The sequence below is a fragment of the Mauremys reevesii genome, linkage group 5 (genome assembly GCF_016161935.1).
Source record: "Mauremys reevesii isolate NIE-2019 linkage group 5, ASM1616193v1, whole genome shotgun sequence".
In the NCBI taxonomy this organism is placed as follows: Eukaryota; Metazoa; Chordata; order Testudines; family Geoemydidae; genus Mauremys; species Mauremys reevesii.
In genome coordinates this window covers 68,697,406-68,716,451 of record NC_052627.1, presented here as the reverse complement: position 1 = coordinate 68,716,451, position 19,046 = coordinate 68,697,406, and the positions used below count along the sequence as shown (strand labels likewise).

Here is a 19,046-nt window from a genome sequence, read left to right as displayed (position 1 = left end):
TATTGATGAATGGTGATCTTGATGGTCTTCTAGGCTTCAGAAAAATCTCAGGGTTTACATTAACACTAAACATGATTATCAAGACACTTATTGGCAAAAACTCAGGAAAATATATAACATAGTAGAGTAGAACTCCACAGTCTGTGTAGTACTTGGTAGATTTGAGAGTTAGTTATAACTTTGTCCATTTTAACGAGTATGGCTCTAATTACTTTGTTGACAAGATCTGTACAACAGGGCCGGTGCAACCTATTAGGCTACCTAGGCAGTTGCCTAGGGTGCTAGGATTTGGGGGGCGGCATTTTCTTCAGCGGTGACCACGGCGGCCGGATCTTCGGCCGCCCCGGTCACCGCTGGCATTTAGGCGGAGGGAGCTGGGGCACGGGGGCGCGGGGAGGGCCGCCTGCAGCAAGTACGGGGGGGCGGCCCTCCCCGCCCCTGCTCCGCCTCCTCCCCGAGCACGCTGTCGCTGCTTCACTTCTCCCACCTCCCAGGCTTGCAGCGCCAATCAGCTTAGGCGCCGCAAGCCTGGGAGGCGGGAGAAGTGAAGCAGTGATGGTGTGCTCGGGGAGGAGGCGGAGCAGGGGTGAGCTGGGGCGGGCAGCTGCAGCACGGCTCCCTGGGCTGGGGGGAGCTGCCATGGGGGGCGCCTCAGGGCGGAGGGGGGAGTGGGAAGCTGCTGCGGGGGATGTGGCTCAGGGTGGAGCAGGGGGAAGCTGCTGCAGGGCTTGGGGAAGGGGTGGAGCAGAGGTGAGCTGGGGTAGGGAGCTGCCGCACGCCACGGGGGCGGGGTGCCTCAGGGCAGAGGGGGTGGGAGCTGCCGCCGGGGCCTCAGTGCGGGGAGCTGTACTTGTATCTGATTTCTAAGGTGCTTTTGATTATTAATTTGCATAATTGCTTATCTTCCTCCTGCCTTCTGGTTCTCTTTTTAAAATATTTAAAAATTTCAAAACCTGTTCTTTTAACAAACAGAAATTTTGTGCTAAGCAGTCTGTTAGCCCACCTACAACATCTTGAGATGCTGTGTAATCCTGTTACTTACCAAAGTCAAGGTTGTAGTCAGGCTAGAACTGATAATCATTTTATATAACACAAACCTGCAGCCTTATTAAAAAGGTACTCGAGAATGAACCTTGTGCACTCTTCATCTAATCATTATCTCTGTTTCTAGGCTAACAGGGTGCTGAAGTTACTCAAACCCCATCCTCCCTATTGTTCAGAAACAGACATGAAGGACAATTTCCCATGTTTTGTTGAAAAACTAAGACAGATGGATAAACTGCCTGCATTGTTTTTTCTGTAAGTCACACAAATGCAATAAAAAAGCTACAGTTTATATAGTAGAGAAATATTGCACATAATATTGCATGAAATATTGTACATGGGCTTAAATTGCAGGAAGGGAGATTTAGGTTAGACATTAGGAAAAAGAACTTGAACAAATTACCTAGGGAAGTTGTGGGATCTCTGTCATTGGAGGTTTTTAAGAACAGGGTAGACAAATAACTGTCAGGGATGGTCTAAATGAGATGTGAGCAAACTATGGCCTGTGGGATCATTCTGCCCGGCCCATAAGCTCTCAGCCAGGGAACCTAGTCCCCAGCCCCTCCCCTGCTGTCCCCCCTTCCCTGCAGCCATGCCGCCGCATGGACCGCACTCTGGACTGCTGCTCCAGCTGGGCAGCATGGGGAGCGCAGCTGGCTCTGGCTGGGTGTCATGGCTGCGAGCTCCTGCAACTGGTAAGAGAGCAGGGGGTTCTGGGGGGCAGTCAGGGAGGAGGGGACGGTTGGATGGGGTGGAGATTCTGGGAGGGCGGTCAGGGGATGGGGAACAGGGAGGGTTGGGAGTGGGAGTCTCGGGGGGGCCTGTCAGGGGGCAGGGATTTGGATAGGGGTTGGGAGGGCAGTTGGGGGACAGGGAGCAGGGGAGGTTGGATAAGGGGGTTGGATCCCAGGGGGGAGTTGGGGTGGGGGATCCCGGGAGGGGGTGGTCAGGGGACGAGGAGCAGAGGGTAGTTGGATAAGGAATGGGAGTCCTGGGGGGGGGGGCTGTTAGGGGCGGAGGGGTGGAGAGGTGTTGGGGCAGTCAAGGGACAGGGAGCAGGGGTTGGATGGGTTGGGGGTTCTGAGAGGGGCAGTCAGGAGGTGGGAAGTGGGAGAGGGTGGATCGGGGGCGGGAGCCAGGCTGTTTGGGGAGGCACAGCCTTTCCTACCCGGCTTTCCATACAGTTGCGCAACCCGATGTGGCCTTGGGCCAAAAAGTTTGCCCACCCCTGGTCTAGATAATACATATTCCTGCCTCAGTGCAGGTGACTAGACTAGGTGACATATTGAGACCTTCCAGACCTACATTTCTATGATAATCAAAGAAAATGTCATGAATCCAAGGAATCTACCAAGGTATAGCAGTATTACAGAACATGTAATTGGCATAGACTAGTTCTCCCATTAAATCTGAAATATTTTAGACTCTAAAAATAATCACTCTTTAACCGTTTTGCCACAAGTCCATCACATGTGTAAGTGAATAGCATGATATTGTACCTAACTGTGTGGAGAAGCTTCTGTTCTTATGACAAGTTGTTGGGTGTGGCTGGAGTGTTTAAAGGGTCACTTTTTACAGTGTAAGGAAGAGCTCTGAATGCTTGTTGCAGCTAACAATAAGTACAGAGTTGTGGGCGGTCAGTTTGTAAAATTAAAATAAAAACAAACAAAAAACAAACAAGCAGCTTTCTTTGTCTAATATGAAGACCCAGTACACCTTCCACTGTAAATTCTCAAAACTGATAATTTATAGAAAAAGTCATTGTTATTTATTAAATGTATTTTTAATTAAAAGATTGTTTACATTCATGAAACTATTTCCACAGATTCCCTTTCTTAGATGGCCTGAGACACCATTTTATGTTAAAAAGTAGTTAGTCTAAATGGGTCAGGAAACCTCATAGCCTATGCAATATTGTACTTAGACGCTGTATAGATGTGTGAGTTCCTGCACATATTCAGTTCTTGGGGATTTTTTCTTTTTTACCTGCCACTAAATCTGTAAGCGTAGTGGTTTTAACTAGATTTCTACCATTATCCTTTTCAAGCTCCAACTCTTCTCTATTTGGATTTTGGTTTAGATATTTCAAAATATTAAAAGGAGAAGATATGTTGTTGCTTCTGCTGTCTTCCTAAGCACTCATTCTGAGTCAAGATGGCTAATGACAAGTCAGGTTGTAAATTCATCTCACGTCCTCACAGGATCTCTCTCTGGATAAGGCATATATTGGTGTGGGAGAAAAGGGCACTGACAAAAAGTGTCCAGCCTGTTCCTTTTCTCTCATGTCGTTATTATACTATACTCATCACCCTATCTGAACACTTTGACCGTGGCATTGTTCACTCTTCACAGTCAGGATGAATAAGACAGATGGCAAAAGTTCTCTTAAAATAGGAATGGTCTTGACTTTCATTCACAAAGCCTTGACTTTGGCTTCAATGCCTTGTTGGTTTTCTGATCTGTTGCCTCAGATAATGTGAATCAAATATGCGTCTGCCTTATCAGTTCTGAAGCACAGGAAAAAGAATGAAGAGGTCCTTGAATCTAAAGGCTCAGCCATAGAGATCCAGTTTTGAGGCAGCCTGGGTGTCCTTGCATGAATTCCTGGAGCAGCAGCTTTCAGCTCCATCACTACCAGTATCAGTACTTTCAGTTTGGGGTCATACCTTGGCATTTCTGTCTGGACACAGAGCTTCTGTGATGGGGGTATACAAAACATTGGCAGGAAAGGGCTGAGAATCCTCCCTGTCTGCAGACATACAAACTACTCATGCCCCAGCTCAGTTGTGAGAAATATCAGGGAAGGAAATACCAACAAATGTGATGACTAATGAGGGAAAGCCTAATTATATAGAGGGAGGAACAGGAAGAAGAGCTTGGGATTGCTAAGGAGCAATAATTCTCTATAGCAGCGATTCTAAAACTTTAGCAACTGGAAGACCCCCATTTTTATTTAAAATATTTCACGGATGTTGGCCTGATTGGGAAGTTCTTTTAGAAGCCTTTTTCTTTCTATGGAGGATATGTTTCCTTACACTTTCCTCTTTTTTCTTTGCTTCCTTGAATGTGAGCAATGTGAGATTGTGCATGATCCTTCACAACATACCCAATGCTGAAATGTGTAGCGTGGCTACACAAAGTTTGATAGATACCTTTACCTTAACCCAGCACTCATCTCTTGATTAGGAAGCTATACCAGACACCCATTTCATGAAGGTGTAGTGCATTACCTTTTCTGGTTATTCCAAGGGTGCAGCTCTGTAGCACCAGTTTCATAGGGAGAAAACTACGTTTCTTTCACAGATTGATACCTGTTCTCCCTTCTCTCTGTATGCTTCAGAATCTAAATTCTGGGAAGACAGATAAGAAATCAGGGTGGCAGGATCTTGCATCTAATTAGAATCTTGCTCAGAATATGGCTTTGCACATTTACTGAGACATGTGACTCCAGCCAGGATAGTTGGCCATCTTTATACATTAAGAAGTGGAAACAGCACAAAGATATTCCTGCACGAATGCATGCACAACTGCACTCTACAATATGTAGAGGCAGTTTATTTGAGAAATATAGTCACTAGTAAGTTACCTAGTTTTTAAATTCTATTTTAAAGATTCGACATTAAAAAGGTGGAAAACTGGGCTGAAAATATAAATAACTATCTGGAGAAGAAGCAAAAGGGTAAACAAATACCAAAGACTGAAAGGCAAATACATTTGCTAACAAATAGATTGAAAAAAATGGAAAAGTCCATGCAGAAGAATCAGACTGTGTAAGTATTACTTGCATTTGAATCTAATGAAATGATTTCTATTAGGTTCATTGTTTAACCAAATCTATATGAAAGAGACCTTTCTAAACTAAAAAACACTTGCTTTTTCTCTTACTCCCCCTTCTACCTGTAGTCTTTCTCTAGGACTGTCAAAAGAAAAACTAGCCAAGGTTTCAAAGAACATTCTTTAAAAAAATATAATGTGTACTTGCCTACCTCTCCAGAGAGCCCGTGAGCACAGCCTAGCTCCCTGATTGTGCAAAAAAAGACAGTTTTTATATTTTTCCCAGCATGCCTTGTTGAGGCTAGGATTATAGTCTGGCTGCTTAAGTGCACTAAATATCCCAGGTTCAGAGAGAGAAAGGGATGGAGTGGTTGGAACCACCAGGAGCCAGTCAGAGTCAGTCTGATCCCTCATCATTAAGGGTATGCAGTGCTTAATTTGTAATGAAAGATGTGTCGGGGCTCAAGCATCACACTAGCAGCTGAGCAACGTTTCAGGGATGTTCCTCTGGCAGCTGTGACATGTGAGTGGAGGCAGAGTGTTGTGCTGCTGCTTGAATCTCTTACACACATAAAAGAAGTGATGTGGCAAGTTCAGAGGTGCTGGGGCTATGAACTGTCAAGCCTAGAGGTACTAGGCTATGAACTGCCAAGCCTAGAGATGCCCGGGCTCAGCCCAAGCACAAATTAAGTACTGAGGGTATGTCTACCCTACAGCAGCATAGCTCCAGTGATGACCCTTCCTACATTGATGAAAGGAGTTTTTTTTTATCAGTGTAGTTAATCCACCTCTCCTTGAGGTGGTGGTTAGGTTGACAGACGAATTCTTCCATCGACTTAGCTGCGGGGGTTAGGTTGACCTACCTGCATTGCACATGGTGTGATGTTTTTCACAGCCCTGAGTGATGTACCTAGGGGTAATGTAATTTTTAGGTGTAAACTAGGCCTAACATGTGTGGAGACGAGAGTCAGAGTTCTGTTCTTGGGCCCTAAACCAGAGTTAGTAGTTTAGATTTTCCTCAAACTCCATGTTAACTTTCTAAGACCACTTTCTCACCCCCAGTGACTGTATCCCCTGTACATCATTTATTTCTTAGGAGAAAAATCCTGGCATGGGGTAGAGCTGATCCCTAGAGGGTTCCTTCACCATCCTTAAAGGGCCACCCTGTTACGCAACAAACATTTTCTTCCTGATTTTTCAGGTGTATCAGACCAAATTCATACAAAAACTAAATACAAATCAAAACTGAATACAAGTTGGAGTGTACAATTTTTTGCCCACCTGTGGTACCTCAAGGCTCTGCCCTCATATCGTTTTTCAGTTGAGTCAGAAGTGGAGTGTTTGACCAACACATTCATATTTTTTCATAGACCTAATCCTGCTCCACTGGCATCAGTGGGAATTCTGCCATTGAGCTCAGCAGGAGTAGGTCCTGTATCTGAAAACAAACATCAGCCTGATGGTGTATTATGTACAATCTGGCAGAAGGATTGGTCTGGTGGGAATATCTCAAAACAAAAACAAATAATAAAATGTAGTGAATTTTTAAAACACCGATTGCAGATTTTCTTAGATAAAGGTTCAAACTAACAACTAATGTGTATTTTATATAGTGGCATGAAAATTACATCACGTAAAACTGATAAAATGATACTTGAGGAGGCTGAGCATGGAAATTTGATGGAAAAAGTTGGGAAGATAACTGAAATCCCTCCGGATTGCACCTATGCAAATAGCCAAGCTGTTGATACAGAGGTAAGAAAAAAGCAAAAGTGCTGCTAATTCTACATTTCAATAATAAATGCTGGGCCCTGAGAAAGAACTTATTCTGCAAAGGTTCTTCTATTTCCCTCATCAGTGTAGTATCTGAGCACCTTCCAGTAGTCTTTAAAAGATGTGACTAACATCTGTCATGTATGATTGGTTCTCTCTCTCATTGTCTTCCCAGGGAGAGAATTGTGTGCAGTGTAGCCTCTAATGTTATGTTTCTTTAAAGGTACCTGTTGATACGTGTTTGCTAGAGAAGACAAGGTGAAAGAAGTGCACCTTGCACTTGGAAATGTAATGTGGTGAGGTTTGTGACAGCCTGTAGCTCCCTGTGGGCATGTATTCCAAAGTCTGAGACTGGCTTCTGGGAAAACTCCATCTCCTGCACAGACCAGCTTTATTCTTGTGTTGGAAAGTTCCATTGTGCTTAAGAAGTAGAGCTGTGAGCCATGGTCCTCATCCCAAAGATTTAGATGATTTTTTAGATCTCCTAAGCCCAGGCTAGTCCATTGACGATTAGTACCGAGACCTTGAATTTGGCTTGATGTTCTATGGAAAGACAATGTAGAGAGTGGAAGACATGTCCGATTTGCTCAGGATAGCCAGTGTTGCTGAGTATTTTCTACTAGTTGGAGTTTCCTAAGGGTAATGGCTTCATGTCCAAGTATATTGCATTGCTACTTTACTTTTATTGGTAAAACTATTATAAGAGTAATTAAATATGAATCAAAATGAAACACTGTATCTAAGATTAATTGCCCCCTTTTACTTTGAAAATTAATATGTTTTAAATGTATGTGCTATATATTTCAAAAACACATCCCAGAGTCTGAAATTCTCCCCACCATTAGTTACTAGAAAACTTAAAATCAATCTGTCTTGATTGCTATTAGATATTAGCTTTCTTAGACTTAAAAATGTAGTTGTCTACTTTAAAATATATATGCCACACACAAACATTTACTTATGCCCCAGTTGGTTTCTTGTTGGCCCTGATTTCATTTTAGGGACTACAGGTTGACACTTTTTCCATCTACTTTTTACCTTAACTCAAGATCAATTTCAGATAGCCATACTCATGTTGAGTAGCACTGTATACCCTATTGGATTCAGCGCACTAATGGAGGAATAAGGTACTATTCAATGAATACAAGTGGCAGAATGTAGCCCTTTATCTATTTGTTATTGCTTGATTTTCTATGCTGGAAAAAATGTTACAGTGATGAGCACGATAGAAATTTCTGCCACTCTTACTCATATCAAGTAGTACCTGAAATCAATTAAAAATGCTCACTTAGGTAAATTTTACTCCATGTAAAGGTGGAAGAATCAATTGCTTGAACTGCAAAAAAAACCCCAAAACCATGACTAAATTCAGTGAATCAGATCTCAGAAAAGAGGTTTAAATGTGTTATTTGGTTTGAAATGTGTCACTGACAGCCCACAGGATTATCTCTAACCCAAGCAGTGTTTTAGGCTACATCTGCATCTCTTGCACATTGGTAGTAACAGATTTCCTATTGAGAGTACTGGTTGGCCAAAGCAGGCAATTTTAGGACAATGCATTACTCAATTGTATTCCATTCTGGCACTGGCTTAAATGAATGTAAATAAAAATGAAAAATATCTGAAATTTTTCATTTTCTTAGATTTTGCAGAAGGTGATTGATCGAGTGAAGTTCATGAAAACAAATACAACACTGAAAACACTGGCACTGAGAGGAATTGGATATCATCATGCTTCTGTGACACAAAGAGGAAGACAGTTGGTGGAGATGCTCTTCAGGATGGGATTTATCCAGGTTCATCGTTTTTCACAGATTTTTTTTAAGTATACAACAGTATCTGCTTTGAGAATGAAATATTTTTTACATGTAATGATCTCCTTTGAGTATGCGTTCACTTATTGAGGGCAAATGTAAGTGCAAGCACAATCCCCACAAAATGTACATTAAATGTATTCCTTAGTAAACATATTGAATGGCATATCTATGCAGTTTACCAAACTGACACCATTTTAGAATACCTAAGATAAAATACAATAGAATCTTAGGCCCTAATCCTGCAAATACTTACACTTACATGCATTTCTGCATGTGAATAAAGTTTAGCATAAATATAAATATTAGCAGGATCAGGGCCTTGTTTTGTATGTCTTTCAATATAAATTGTTTAAAATACTTTACAAGTGTTTAATAATAAAATACTTGGCTCTTTCATACAAACTTATTTGAAGATCTGAAACTGCTCAAATTTTTTTAAGCTAAAGATGAGCTTGGAAAGTAAGATTGGGATATTGAGATAGAAAAGTCAATTGACTTTTTGTGAGAGCCAAGACAATCCTTCTGTGCCTCCCCACACCAAAAAAACCCCAAACAGCAACCACACACCAAATCTTAATTAAAACAATGTGCAACCAGGGCACAGCAAGACAGAAGAAGCCACACAAAAATGGACAAAATACGTTAGGGTAAGCAATTATGACTTATCATTGAGGGGGGAACCAACTTGTACATTAACCGTTAAAGGCATTATGCTGATAATAATTAAAAAAATCCAAATAAAAATGAAAGTGGCAGCAGTAATCTCTTACTTATGTAGCAGTGATTTTCCACAGCTGCTCCATATTGTCTGTTCACCAGTCAGGATAATTTCTCTTCCCCCTTTCACTTGTTGAGCTACTGCCTGTACCTAATTTACTCTGTTTATAATTCCATCATTTCAAGGATGGAGTACCTGTTGAGGGTACCTGTTATCATCTTTGCCTGGAAGTAATAATGTACAGAGGTGAATTAATTTTCTATTTAGCATTTCTATCTTTAAGGCTATCAGAATGGAAACACATGTTTATAAATATAATTTTCAATACTTATGTTTATTTTCCTAGGTGGTTACAGCTACTGGAACACTGGCTTTAGGAATCAACATGCCATGTAAATCGGTTGTCTTCACACAGAATTCTGTATATTTGGATGCTCTGAACTATAGACAGGTATTGAAATACACAGCCAGTTTAACTAACACACACATATGTACACACATACATAAATTTAGACAGAAAAGTTTTGGACAGCTATATATGTGTATATATAAAAAGCTGGTCAAAATATTTCTGCCTAAAAAGTTTGATTAAAAAGGGAAAACACACACCACACATGAAGATTTTAGGCATATGATTAGGGCCCTACCAATTCACACCCACAAAAAACACATCACGGACCATGAAATCTGGTTTCCCCCCGTGATATCTGGTCTTCTGTGTGCTTTTACCCTATACTATATAGATTTCACAGGAGACCAGGTTTCTCAAATTGGCGGTCCTGACCCGAAAGGGAGTTACGGGGAGTCACAAGGTTAATTTAGGGTGGTTGCAGTATTGCCACCATTGCTTTTGCACTGCCTTCAGAGCTGGGCAGCCAGAGAGTGGCAGCTATTGGCTGGGCACCCAGCTCTGAAGGCAGCGCCCTGCCAGCAACAGCGCAAAAGTAAGGGTGGCAATACCATACCATACCACCCTTAATTCTGCACTGCTGCCTTCAGAGCTGGGTGGCTGGAGAGTGGCAGCTGATGACTGAGGGTCCAGCTCTGCAGGCAGCAGAGCAAAAATAAGGATGGCAATACCGTACCATGCCATCCTTACTTCTGTGCTGCTGCTGGCAGTGGCTCTGCCTTCAGGGCTGTGCTCCCAGCTAGCAGCCGCCGCTCTCCAGGTCCAAAGGCAGTGCTGCTGCCAGCAGCAGTGCAGAAGTAAGGGTAGCAACCACAATACCCCCCAACAATAACTTTGTGACCCTTCCCAAACCCCTACATTACGACACCATGAAATTTCATATTTAAAAAGTAGAAATCATGAAATTTACTATTTTTAAAATCCTACAACCGTGACATTGACCAAAATGGACCATGAATTTGGGAGGGCTCTACATATGATCAGTCTCCTCTGCATTTTCTACCTACCTAATGCAACCTACTTACATAGCCCCCATCAATTTAGTCCGAGTGCTTCACAATTTGCAATGTATTATCCTCACAACACCTGTGTGAGTTAAGGAAGCACTGTTATCCCCATTTTACAGATGGAGAACTGAGGCACAGAGACACTATGGGTATGCCTGTACTGCAGTTAAACACCTGTGGCTAGCCAGTGAGCACTGACTTGGGCTCATGGGGCTTGGGTACAGAGCCATTTAATTGCTGTTGCAGGGTCCCAGAGCCCAGGCTCCAGCCCAAGCCTGAATATCAACACCGCAATTAAACAGCCATGTAGCCCATGCTCTGCGAGTCCAAGTCAGCTGACACGGGCCAGCCACGGGTGTTTAATGGCAATGTAGACATACCCTGTGTGGCTTGCCTAACATCACACAGGAAGCCCGTGGCAGAGAAGGAACTTGCATGTGGTTCTCCCAAGTTCTAAGCAAGTGCCTTAACCACTGGACCATCCTTCTTCTGCTTTGCCACCGTACCTACCCTGTGCCCTCTACCCATTCGCCACTGGACTTATTCTAACATTTTTACCCCTGAGGAGCTTCAAATGGTTGCCATTAAAATAAAAATCAGTGTCAGAGAGATGTCTCCTTTTTCTCTTCCCAAATGAGGAACTCCACTACCATCCAACCAAATTAAGTAGGCTCGAATTCCAGGATGGACAAGATTCAGTTCTACACCTCTGACAGGTTTTCCTTATATAAAAATGTCACTACTTTAAAAAATGGAATATTAGAAAAACAGAACTTTGTACCATTGTCAGCTTCCCAAGGAGTACCAACATTTGCTTCCACCAGAAGGTCCTGAGATATCAGACCTTAAAATATCATGATTCTGGGTTCCAAGAAGCTATTTTAGAAGTTTATTAAATTTGCCTCTAAGGCCTGGAAGTTGGACTCATGGCTAAGGCACCTGGCTTGACAGGTGGGAAGGATACAAAAATAGTCCCAATAAAAATGTGAAAATTGTAAAAGATTCTTACATCGTGTTTTGTAACATATGGTGCATATATAGAATATATGATTTATTGGCAGTAATTTGTAATGATCTGCAGAATTTACACATGGTTTCATCACTGATAAACAATGCAGCAGATTTTTGACATGGCTTGGATGCATAGGGCAAAGGACAGAGAAGAATGAAAGATGACCCCCAGGTTCCAGGCTAGAGCAATAAAGAGGATGGGGATGGTGTTGATGGTAAAATAAAGGGACCTGGAGAGGGCTTGAGACACAAGCTCAGTAGTTTGGTTATGTTATGCTTAATTTCAGTGAGACATTGAAGAGGAAAGGTCAGAGACACAGGATGAGATGCAGGATTGGAGAGGACGGAGACAACTCAGGAGTGGAGAGATAGATTTGTAAATTGTCAGAATAGAAACAGCAGTTTAAACGATTCGAGCAGATAAAATCAGCTAAATAGATAATGTAAAGGGAAGAGTAGGAATCCAAAGACTGAGCCTTGAAGAATCCCAACAGCCAGTAGATAAAATGGGAGAGACGCAGTGAAAAGCCTTTATGCTATTCACCATCACGTACTCTGGTTCTGCTCCACAGCTTCAGCACTGATTCTCTGTGGATGAGTTATACCAAGAACTGGTCAAACAAAAAAGGGGAAAATTATTCACAAATTTTTTGCAAAAGGAATAGTCCATTTTTCCTCAGACATGTTGGAATTAAAAATATTTCAACCACTTTAATTCTTCCCTGTGGCATTTGGGAGTGATCCTGTGTTGTTTCTGGGGGCCTAAAAATATAACCAACGCTGAATTTGAACCTAAGTGTTTTACAATAGATTATTTTATTACACACATTTTTATTTAATTGTGTGAGGGCCCTGGGTGGTGGGAAGATCACCTGGAGGCAGATTGCACAATACAAATAGTATGTCTATATGGGACAGCTGTGGGTGTTTTATTGCAGTGTAGACATACCCTTTGGTATTTATATCCCTGAAGGCTAAGGAGAGAAGAGCTGTCAGAGAAGTGGCCATGGCCAGGAAGGTGGGAGAATACACCAATTCTACCCATCCCCTGGATAGCCTCTGCTGGCAAGGCTCTTATGGAGCCCCAGCTGTAATTTAAAGTTGCCCTCATCTGACAACCATTGAGGGAGGTGGTAGTACAATCACTACAAGCCCCCTCCCCATAGCCAGGCACAAATCTCCCCATTGGCATAAGAAGTTGAATATAGCCTTTTGCATTCTTTTCTGCTGGCCACATAATAAAGATTGTAGCATTCTTGGAATGTTCTAACCATCTAATCTTACAAAACTGGCCAAGGAACAGCACATCCTCAGCTCCTTTTCTCCCACCCTCCTTTTTTCTTCCCCTGTCTTGACTGTGAGCTGGAAAGGCAGGCGGGGAGCAATCAAGTCATTTCTCTACTTCCCCTGCATCTCAGATCCTCTCTTCCCTATCTAAAAGAGTAGCACCCACATAAATATATATTATGGATTCACAGTTTGTCTTTCTGTACTGACAGAATCAAAAATCCCTCTGATATGCTTCTTTCAAACCTAGGGTGACCAGAGGTCCTATTTTTATAGGGAAAGTGCCATTTTGGGGGACTTTTTCTTATATAGGTGCCTATTATCCTCCACCCCCGTCCCGTTTTTTTCACAGTTGCTATCTGATCACCCTATTCAAACCAGAACAACTGGCATTACTGCAATGACTTTGTGCAATCATGGAAATGAGAAAAAAATGTTGCCATTGCTTCTCTCTAGATGTCCGGACGTGCTGGACGACGTGGTCAAGACTTGCTGGGAAATGTGTTTTTCTATGACATTCCATTGCCAAAAGTAGACAAGCTTATAAAATCCAATGTACCTCAACTGAGAGGCCAGTTCCCTCTGAATATTTCCCTAGCACTGAGACTTATGCTGTTGGCTGCAAAAGCTGATGACAAAGAAGATGCAAAAGTGAAGGTATATTATGTGGTTGTAGGTTATCAATGCTCAGTTAGATCATGGAACCTTTATATATTTTTAGATCACATGTTGAAGAATTTTTATTTAGTTCAACACCAAATTACTAAATATGTATTTTTGCTAACCTGAAAAATATATATGTTTTTAATAAATGGGGGGATTTCCGATTTCTAAAGTAATACAAAATAATTATGATCTTTCCCTTTCCCTACACTGTTCACATTGTTTTCAGTGGAATCCAATTTTCTTAAGTGATATATATTTGGATCAAATATATCTATGCTATTTTTATATAGATCTTACGATCACAGAAATTAGCTGAAAAGGCCCTATAAAATCCTTCAGTACATTTTTAGTATTTTGTGCAGTTTAGTTTTAAATACATCAAACAATGATCCTAACAGATCTCAATGTCAAGTTTTCCTGATAGTCATCGTAAATTTTCCCTTTTTTAATTTCATCCTATTTTTTCCAGGAAACTCTTTGTACTAATCTCAGCAATTCCTCTCCCTATTTGGTATTTACACCATTCAAATGTTTGCAGATTATTACATTGTCTCACCTTTGTCTGCTCTTAGACAAGTTATATTTATTTAATTCTTTTAATCTTTCATCAGTCAATTCCTCTAGCATGCTGATCTTTTTTTCCTCTTCTCTGAACTCCCTCAAATTTTGTCAGTCTTTCTGCTAGTGAGGTGTCCAGAAATAGATGTAATAGGAACAAAACCATACAAATCGGCATGGACAGATTTAAGGGGCAATAGGGCAGTAAATGCCACCACCTCCTCCCCATGTTGCAGTGTTCCTGGAGTGGTTTAAGCAACAAGCTCTCTCTGATATCAGTAACAAGGCAGAGGGAAAGGGAAAAGGAGCAGAGAAAGGGGACTCAACTGCCTAGGGAGAGGAAGTTTATCTTATTGTCTTTATAAAAACACCTTCACTTCTTCTTCCATTTTCTCTTTCTTATGTAGACTGCATCCAAGAGTAATTTTGTTCCCAAAGTGAAACGGGGAATGGACACACACATCCTCCCCAACAGCATAATTCCCCCTTCTCCCAAAACATCCCCAGAGCATTGTTGTATCATAAGCAGGGCATTCCCTAGCAAGTTACTAATTTAGACATTTTAGAGAGTGATAAATTTAAGTATTTTTCCTCTTAAGGTTTTATCACTGTTGAAGCATTCGCTTCTCTCCTTCAACCAGCCAAGAGTCGTGGAGATATTAAAGCTCTACTTTTTATTTTCTTTGCAATTTCTTGTCAAGGAGGTAAGATTCCACTTTATCTTTCTGTTAATGAAATGGTTTGCTTCTACATTTAGTCTTTGGCCTTGATCCTGCAAAGAGCACCACATGAGCTCAGGGGCGTGCTCATGAACATGCTATGAATGCTATTATTTTATAGATCAAACCAGCTATACTGGTTATTATTGCTTGTGCTGTAGATGGACCTCAGTTCTATCACACAAGCCTGCGGTTTCACTGAAAATTACTTATATCAAAAATGCTGAATCATGATATTTTAAGAAAAAACAAATTATGCAAAAGAACTAAATTTCACGATTCCATCTTCCTCTTTTTTTTTTTGAGTGGGGGGGGCTCTGTATCTCATTTGAGATATTTATTACACAATACATAATTTGAAGGGCACTGTCACATGTTTTATCCTTGGTAGGTTGAGAGCTGAGCCTAACAATCTAGGCAGTAGGTACCACATGTGATACCACCATTCTTAATAAACGCCTGTCAGTACAGCTAAAACAACCAGGAACTGTAACCTCTGATTTTACCCTTTGTTGCAGTTTTCAGGGGCAAAATCTGGTTGTTATAATGCTCCATTGTAATTAAGTTTATATTATATCTCATGCTACCAGAATGATCCACTGTACCGCAAGGCATGGAACAGAGGAGAATGGTTTTCTATGTAACTCCCCAAGTCACAGAATTCTCCACAATGGTGGCATGAGCAATATTTAATGTTGAACAATATCATGGTCCAAATTACAAAAATGACAGTCATTTGTAATTGTAGATTAATACAAGGTCCAGTCATAGTTTACTAAATTGTTTAATTCTTTAGGGATATTTGGATCAAGAAGGCAATACCATGGGATTTGCTGGACTTGTAAGCCATCTGCATTATCATGAACCTTCCAATCTTGTCCTAGTCAGCTTTCTTGTGAAGGGCTTGTTTCACAAAATGTGCCAGCCGAGGAAATGTAAGTTCATGTTCACTACCTTTTTACGTAGTTAAGAAATTGACACTAAATTAAAAATAATTGTTAAAGAGTTGAAGACAAGTTACATATATAGAGGAAAAAAGAACCCAGATATATTCCATCTCTTCTGGTTATTTCCTCCAATCAATCAACATCACCTCTGTCTTGGCACAACTGAACTTCAGCCAACTAGCCATCATCCAAACTCCTATCACAGCTGAACAAGCAGAGAAACTGCACTGTTCTGATCTGATAAAAAAGATGAGTGAATGTTGCAGTTTTGGGTAATTGCATCTATGACCTCTCTGTGGTGTGCTCAAGGGATGCGCCATTAGGTCTCACGCCTTCAGTGTCACCTCTCTCTGGTCAGGGACTTACATTTATCTGCCTCCAGACCTGGCATGTAGGCTGCATCCCCTTACAATTCACTGTGATTGTTCCAGCAGGTTTGATTTGTTCAGCATTTGCAGTTTCACACTCTCTCAAGGGCTAAGACAGTAGTTTACTAGGGACCAGACAGCCTTACATAGATCACAGTGCATTTATTTTAGATAAAGAAATTACAAAGAAAATATAATAAAAGACAAACACATACACCCATCTGTCCTATGGTGACCCTGGCTGGTTCCAGTTCTTCCAACCCTTCAGCAGGATTTGCCTCTTCCCCCTCCGCCACTCTGGCCAAAGGTTCATGTCAGTTTATTGGATAAAAGTGAGAGCCCCCTTGAATAAGTTTAAACTCAGCCTTTATACCCCAAAGCCCTCCTTTGTCTCCTGGTCTCTGGAAGCTAGTCTGAGCCAGTATGTGAAATTCCCCCCATGGGGTTGTACTTATGTGTCTCAGGGTCTGCAGTAACTGCCCCGCACTTATTTTAGTTCCTGAAAGGAGCTCCGTAACCCTCCCCAACTAGCCTACATACAAGCCTGAGTTCACAGAGATACAGATAACATTATAAAGTGGATCCAATAGTCTCAAAATATGCCTGCATTAGTCATAGCTGTCTGTCACAGTCAACAGCATGCTTATGGCGCTACATCTGAAAATTCCTCACTATCTCACACTGTGGCCTTACATTTACATTGAACAAAATGGGTAACAAAAACACGAGAGAGAGAGACTCCTGTGGGTAGATGTTCAACTGCTGAATAGCACCCTAGGAATCTTCTCAGAGAGAATACAATAGAGCCACTCGATCATGGTTCTTTCTATTCCTGCCAGAATATGCAACTTTCTGAACAATAGCATCAAAAGCAACAGAACTAAAAGAGTCATCACAGATATTTAGTCTTTGTCTATTGTCAAAAGGAGATCGCTGATCAAGGGGACCAGAGCTATGTTCAAATTTAAAACCAAATTAGAAGAAATCAAGAAAATCTGCACACTCTTGATAAAGCCAGAGCTGCCTCAATAAAATTTTCTCATTAGGCTTCCCTCAAAATATTAGACACACAACATGGCAGCTCCTAGTTCCTCCCAAGTCCATGTAGTATAATGGAGTTTGGACACATTACCCACATTATATCACAAGCGGCAACATAATGTATGTTTGCACCTACATTAGAGATATTTTTTCTAGAATTAAAAAGTTTGCTACATGAGTTTTTCCAATTGCTTAAGATATTGGCTAGTTTAGGCTTTAATCCCAACATCCTTGTTCTGTCTGAGTTTTCTGTTTTGAATAGATTCAAAGACATTTTCTAAAGAGGTGATGGAACAGCTAGTCCTAGTTCTGGCAAATCTGTTTGGAAGAAGATATATCCCAGCCAGCATTATTAAATCTAAACAAAAGTTTTACCAGTCAAAGGTAAGATGAAATCTCTTGTTTTATTTTTTTTTTAATATTTAGTAAAGAATGATAAAATAAAACAGAGAGGTAGGCTAAGTGATTGTTGATGATTTGAACAACAGATCTACAGGAGAGATGACCTCTCTTTTGATGTTAGAGTATCACACTGTGTAACTGTAGGCTGCTAGTCTGAGCCCGTAGTTCAGAAAGCGCTCACACCATGCTGGTTCTAGCCCTCTTTCTCACCTGGTTCTAGCCCTCTTTTATTTGTTCACAATAAAACCGTTCAATATAAGATCCATATATAAACCCAGTATTTTCCCTTGACCTAGGGTCTTCTTCAGTGGCCTAGCTAGTCCTAAGATGTTTTAGTCTACCACTCACTTGCAGGCCTGCCAACAAGAGAGGCAAAGGGGGCAATTGCCCAGGGGCCCAGGAGATTTAAAAGGGCCCAGGAGTCCCGGGCCTCTTTAAATCATCTGGATGGGCCGCAGGGCGCCTAGGTGCATAAAACCACTCTGGGCCCCGTGCTTTGTGGGGCCCCGTGGGCGGGCCCGGAAGTGACGGATTCATCACTAACACCACAGACCCTGCTCCCCTTAGGGACAGCCCTGGCCCTGGCCTGGAATTTCTGTCGATGGGCCTGCTCACTTGCCTGAGAGTCACTCTGCTCCAAGGCCCTCCACAGGCACCAACCTATTTCCTGTAAGGTTCCCTTGACCTAGGAGCTTCCTACTACAGTCTTTCTACTCTGAGCAGCTATCTTCAATACCTGGCCCCCTTGCTGGCTTTTATAATCAGCTAGTCTATCTCAGCTGTGAGGTAGCTGATCAGTCACAGGTGAGGCTCAGTGTTAACTCTCCTTAAGCAGCCAGTCACTTTCAGTCAGTAATGAAAGCCATATACACAACCCTTAATTTAACAGAATCATTATTAGATGCAAACATAAAGGTTGGAGATTTGATGATCTTTAGATGAGAGTTGGAGCTCTTTGCAAGCTTAATTTTGTGAACTCAGTTTTAAACAGGAAGATCATCAGCCTCTGCAAAACTTTTTCACAGTTTGGACTCCAGTTTTAGAAACTGTTTCACAGACTACCTCCCTTCCCTTTCAAATAACATCCCTATGGCAGTTAATTGTTTACATGGCAAAATAATATTGGAAATGTTTCAATATACTTTTTTTTGGCTTACTTTTAATGCTGTTTAAACTATGGAAACAAGATAGCTCTCTACAGACCACAAGCTACTGCTCTATGGACCACAGTTTGGGAACTTCCGCTCTACTATATTTTAATTGAGTAGGGGAAGATGTTGCCTGATCTTTAAATTATGTATTAATTATATTGATTACTTAAGAATCCCCAGTTATCATTTTGAGGGTTGCCAGGTTCTTGCCCCAAGATCAGGCCCAGTATTAGTCAAATTATTATATACACCTCTACCCCGATACAACACGACCCGATATAACATGAATTCGGATATAACAGGGAAAAGCAGCGCTCGGGAGGGGGAGAGGGGGGCTGCGCGTGCTGATGGATC

The 19,046-nt window shown here is 41.6% G+C and overlaps 1 protein-coding gene across 2 annotated transcripts in view; it reads left to right on the top strand.

Annotated features, from left to right (window-relative positions):
• DDX60 (DExD/H-box helicase 60) overlaps nucleotides 1–19,046 on the top strand; it is a 73,661-nt gene that overhangs the window by 44,986 nt on the left and 9,629 nt on the right. For both annotated transcript variants that reach the window (XM_039542553.1, XM_039542552.1), the window contains 9 exons: nucleotides 1,172–1,299; nucleotides 4,656–4,814; nucleotides 6,432–6,573; nucleotides 8,235–8,387; nucleotides 9,473–9,577; nucleotides 13,297–13,497; nucleotides 14,664–14,768; nucleotides 15,580–15,718; nucleotides 17,402–17,523. In XM_039542553.1, coding sequence (XP_039398487.1) covers nucleotides 1,172–1,299; nucleotides 4,656–4,814; nucleotides 6,432–6,573; nucleotides 8,235–8,387; nucleotides 9,473–9,577; nucleotides 13,297–13,497; nucleotides 14,664–14,768; nucleotides 15,580–15,718; nucleotides 17,402–17,523 — 1,254 coding nt within the window. The remainder of the gene's footprint in view (nucleotides 1–1,171; nucleotides 1,300–4,655; nucleotides 4,815–6,431; nucleotides 6,574–8,234; nucleotides 8,388–9,472; nucleotides 9,578–13,296; nucleotides 13,498–14,663; nucleotides 14,769–15,579; nucleotides 15,719–17,401; nucleotides 17,524–19,046) is intronic.